At 40.2% G+C, this 5,018-nt stretch overlaps 1 protein-coding gene across 1 annotated transcript; it reads right to left on the reverse strand.

The window, feature by feature from the left end:
- Positions 1–269: 269 nt before the first annotated feature.
- On the reverse strand, positions 270–687 carry LOC123457702 (signal transducer CD24-like). The gene has a single exon (XM_045141964.1). The coding sequence runs from the start codon at positions 683–685 to the stop codon at positions 449–451; it is 237 nt and encodes a 78-aa protein (XP_044997899.1). The 5' UTR covers positions 686–687; the 3' UTR covers positions 270–448.
- Positions 688–5,018: the final 4,331 nt, after the last annotated feature.

The following is a 5,018-nucleotide window of genomic DNA, read 5'->3' on the forward strand; positions in this document are numbered from 1 at the left end:
AATAGAATCATGGAAGCTTTTAATATTGCCTAACTGTTTCATGGCCTTAGAGATTTGAATGAACCAAATGAAAACTGAATCTCCGTTTCACGCCCCATCCTTCTCTATCGATAAAAACCTATTCCTGATTTCAAAGTAGTTTTAAAGGGTCCATATTTCTTAAGCCACACCCAAGCAAATCTTGTCTTAATTTTGAATGGTATCTCTCTTCATCTACATAGAACTCTAGTAGATTTCACGTTGGCATTCAGCCTCTGTAAAACCCTTCAACATGTCCTTCAAACCAATCAAATTTGGAATCTCAGTGTTCTCTGCAGAATGCACTACGGTGTGGAATCAGTCAGTGTGATGCAGACCTGTTTCTTCCTTGCCACGTTGGACTTGCAGTTGCCATTCGGGTTGGGGTTAGAAGATGGGCAAGTAGAGACGTTTCTTGGCCTGAGTGTCTCTAACAGTAGAGTTGTAGAAGAGAGAGCGAGATGGCAAGGAGACCAGCTGCTGATTGCAGGGCATCGTAATTTCCTCTGCTGGTGGCATTAGTTGGACTCGGGGCAGCAGAGGTATGCTGGGAGGAGTTACTTGAAACTGGTACAACAGCTGTTTGGTTGGAATAAATCTGCGTGGGTGGGAGCAGAGCCAGAAGCAGCAAGCCCAGCCCCAGCCTGGCCACCATCGCTCGGCCCATGTCCACTCTGTCGGGGACGCCGCGCGGCTCCGGATGCTGTATGAGGAGGATGTGCTCGACTCGCGAGGGCACAGCAAGGTGACAACCAATAATCTTGTCACTTTCTTAATACATATGAAAGGTATAACATGGGTTCCAAGTCTAGAAAATCTTGGTAAAAACATATCCACTAGGATAATTAATACGACTGTTGTATTAGCACATGTCTAGAAGGACATGTCTTTATGTTAGTTAAATATTTTATTTTGTTACCACTTTAATATGAAGGGCCTTGTTACTTTTCAGTTAAATAAGTTGTGTGGTTTAGTAAGACTTTTCCATCTACAAACACCAACAAAATATCTTCTTTACTCCTCTTCCTAATGTCCAAATCCAAGGACAGTACACTGTTCAAAGAAGCCATATATTCTAATTACCAAATGGAATATTATACCTCAAAGCAGAGTTTCTACTAAGAAACAAATTGATTTACAAGTGGCCTGAGGTCCAAGACTTAATTTGTAACTAGCACAAAGACTTAAACATCCCTTGAGGACTAACTAGTAGAATCATAAAATAATCATAATGGTAACTATTCATAATGAAGCTGGGACAATAGTTTTCTTCTTCAATGGAGACTGTAGCAATGAGTGTTTAGTGGCGTTATCTTTGATCAATGTTTGCATTATGTACAATTTATTGCTCAGCAAAATGTTTGCAAAGAAAGATGATAGTCCATATTTTACCACTTCTCTTCACAAAACATATCGAAATTGCAAATTGGACAATGGAAGACTAATTAAAACTCATCAACAGAGGTATGCACCATGGAGATGTTCTGAGTCAAAAAAAAAAAAAATTACAACTCAGTTCCTGGAAAGGAAATTTATCTATGACTTCTCACAGAGTATCTGAATGGGCATTTAACGTCTCTCCCGAAGGCCCTCTTCCCACATTACAACATCAACACATCAGTCTTCAGGTTATATAAAAGGAATCTGATGAGGACCACGTTAACATTTATGTTGAGCTTAAATAAAACATGAAGCCAACAACTTGAAAGTCTGCGAGTTGAGCAAGCCAGCCTTCATACCGCTACTCCAGAATTATTCATGAGGTTTCAGAGTTTCCCAAGATTTGAGTTGCTTATATCCGATTTTACTTAAAGCTCTCCCTCACAGTGATTGTTTTCAGATATTTCATCCACTGAGATAGGAAGTGTGCAATAACAGGAAGAGCTGGTGTCAGCAACTAATGATAGCTAAAAGCCTTAATTGCTTGATCATCTTCTTTCCTGATTGTTAAATATCTCTGTTTATTGAGGTGCGGAAGGTGACAGTAGGAGGAAAGGCAAAAGTTTACATTTAAGATAAGTAAATTACATAGAAGGATCCTATTTTGAGGAAAACTAAGGCTGCTCATTTCCTGGGTTTAGAGTTCAGCAGAGACTGAGGTATTTCATAGGGAGGTGGTGACAGCTGAGCTCGGGTTTAGCTTTAGGCAAAAATCCAGAAAACGGCCATAGTTTACCAAGGTTTATTCATATCCATGCCCCAAACAACTTGCCCTTATAGCTGTAAGCAAAAAGACTTTTATTGCTCCTCCTCAAAGTTATTTTCTTAATATTTATTTTATTCATTTATGAGAGAAAGGTAGAGAGAAAGAGAGAGAGAAAGAGAGAGAGAGAGAGAGAAAGAGAGAGAGAGAGAGAGAATGGTCATGTGAACGCAACTAGCCTCTGCAAATTCCACATGCATGCGCCAGCTTGTGCATTTGGCATTAGAGGGTTACTAGGGAATAAAAGCAGGGGTTTTTGGCTTTGATGACAAGCACCTTAATTGCTAAGCCATCTATACAGCCCTCCTCCTCAGATTTAAAACTTTTTGGGTGATAGAAATTTTCACTTGTTAAAGAACCGAGATCCATTATGGCAGGTCAGTATTTTTACTTAATGTTGTGCATTGTATATGATATTCTTCTGTCCCTTACATGCCTTTGTCTCTCCTAGTCTCTGGGAATCCCTTATTGTTGGGCCTTCAGAGGCCCAGACCTGAGGCCTAGTGGAACTTCCTGAGCCTAACTGAGTAACTGAGCTATGACTCTGCAGGGGGCCAAATGGCCTCTGGCCTGCTATTTCCACACAGGAAATTAGAATTCCTGCCCATGGGCACTTAGAACTCAGCAGGGGGCCAAATGGCCTCTGGCCTGCCACTTCCCCTCAGGAAGTTAGAGTCGTGTCCCCCTCCCCCCCCCTCATGCGCTTACAACCAATCATCTCAAAGGTCGAGGTATGCTATTGGCCCTTACATCTCACCCCACCCTAAAGTCTCTGCCTTCATTTTCAACATTATATAAACACCCGCCTATAACAATAAATTGAGTTCCTGCTTCCAAAGGACTCCCCACTCAGTGTGGTTTTTCTCCTGTGGCTAGGAGAGGTTTCTGGGTCCTTTGGCACAGGCCTGGTCTTTCCCTCTGCACTACCTGTGCAGGAAGGAGCCCAGCATCTTAGGAATCAATCAAGCCTTTGACTTCTTGGAAACAGTGTCCCTGCTTTGTCCAGAAATGCCTAGTAGTCCAAATTTAGTAAGTCAGAACCAAGTTCTGTTCAGTAACCACTCAGAGTTACACCTATTTCTTTAGTGCGTTAGATTTTTCAAAGTTCCTCCACATCTATTAGCTCACTTGACAACCATGAACTTTTAGCTCCATGGAAAGCATAGGCTAGACTAGGAAAGAGACTGTGGCAGAGGTGACATCATGCGATTTTACACAGGGCAGAAATTAGCATGAAGCCGAAGCTGTTCTAGTGTGTAAGGCTCACCATCCATAATCAGATGACATTTGTATTTACACGCAGGAGGAACTGGGAGTGAGAGCGATCATGAAACGTTCAGTGGAATTATTCCTCCCTTGCTCTTTTATAATGCTGGCATGTATTTTTAACTCAGTAATATCCAAGATAATGTGTGCAAAGTTAAAAGATAAAAACTGGTTTGACCCAAATTATGCTTACTTTATAAATGAGTAAGGAAAAAATCCACCAAGCATACAAATGCAAAATATTTCTTTCAGCTAAAGTGTTGTATTCAGTTTGTAATCAAACCTTTTATTAGAGGAAAGGTAGACTGAAACAATTTTGTGATTAAATATGTATTATAGCATAAATATTGTGTAACGACATGTACTTTTCCCCTGTGACAATAAATTATCTTTAACATTTTATAGCTAATTTCCCTAACTTTAGTGATAATACTTGTAAGGAAAATATGTATTCTGTTTTATTTATAATACTAGAAACTACATTTAAAGATTTTTATATTTAAAGAGTGATGTAATAAATGTTTCTCTGTCTTCAATTTGGATGTCCTTCACAATTGTATATGAAAATATTTATTGTATTACATAAAAGCTAAAGGTATCTTTGTGTTTTTTTTTCCCCCTAAGAAAACTTGAACTTCAATTTTTAAATAGTTTGAGGATGAGATGCTGAGTCTGTGTTTGTCAGGACTTGGATTCCATGTCTTAGTGGTAGGTAACACCTCCGTACCTGATGAGTAAGAGAAAAGGACAACAGGAACCCCCAGAGGATCCCAAAGCCATACCCTCTGGAGGAGGCAGATGATTCCTGGAGGAGGAAAATGACATAAAACCTGAAAGCGCACTTGTAAAGAAGCCATGTTGGGCTGGAGGAATGGTTTAGCGGTTAAGATGTTTGCCTGCAAAGCCAAAGGACCCAGGTTCAATTCCCCAGGACACATGTTAGCCAGATGCACAAGGGAGGGTGCAGGTCTGCAGTTGGTTTGCAGTAGCTGGAGGCTCTGGTGAGCCCATTCATTCTCTCTCTCTCTCTCTCTCTCTCTCTCTCTCTCTCTCTTTCTTTCTCTCTCTCTCTCAAATAAAAAATAAAATAAAAACCATTTTTAAGGCAAAATTATGCACACAGGACAATCTTAATGAAACATTCCATCCACTCTGTTCCTGACTTGCATTTCTTTCCCATCCCCATACTTTCTTGGAAGTCCCTGGTGTTTGTATGCAGTTGCAAAGTTTCTCATCTGTCTAAGTTTCCCAGGGGTTCTAAATGACCATGTCAGCTCACCCTTGAACTTTGAAAATTCATTAACTTCAAACTTTTATTTTATCCTATGTCTTTAGATGTTATTTTCTTCCCTACTACTCCTTAAAGGGTGACAGCAGCTGTGAGTTTATTCTCTCATAAGATGGGCTCAATGTTCTCTCAATTTTACTTCATTAGATTTCCTCACATTCTTGGCTCCCTGTTGGGATTTATAAGCCTGATTTTGTAGGTTTTCCAGCTTATTCTCATCAGCAAGGTAGGAGTACATTCTCC

This window comes from Jaculus jaculus, chromosome 1 (genome assembly GCF_020740685.1).
Source record: "Jaculus jaculus isolate mJacJac1 chromosome 1, mJacJac1.mat.Y.cur, whole genome shotgun sequence".
In the NCBI taxonomy this organism is placed as follows: domain Eukaryota; kingdom Metazoa; phylum Chordata; class Mammalia; order Rodentia; family Dipodidae; genus Jaculus; species Jaculus jaculus.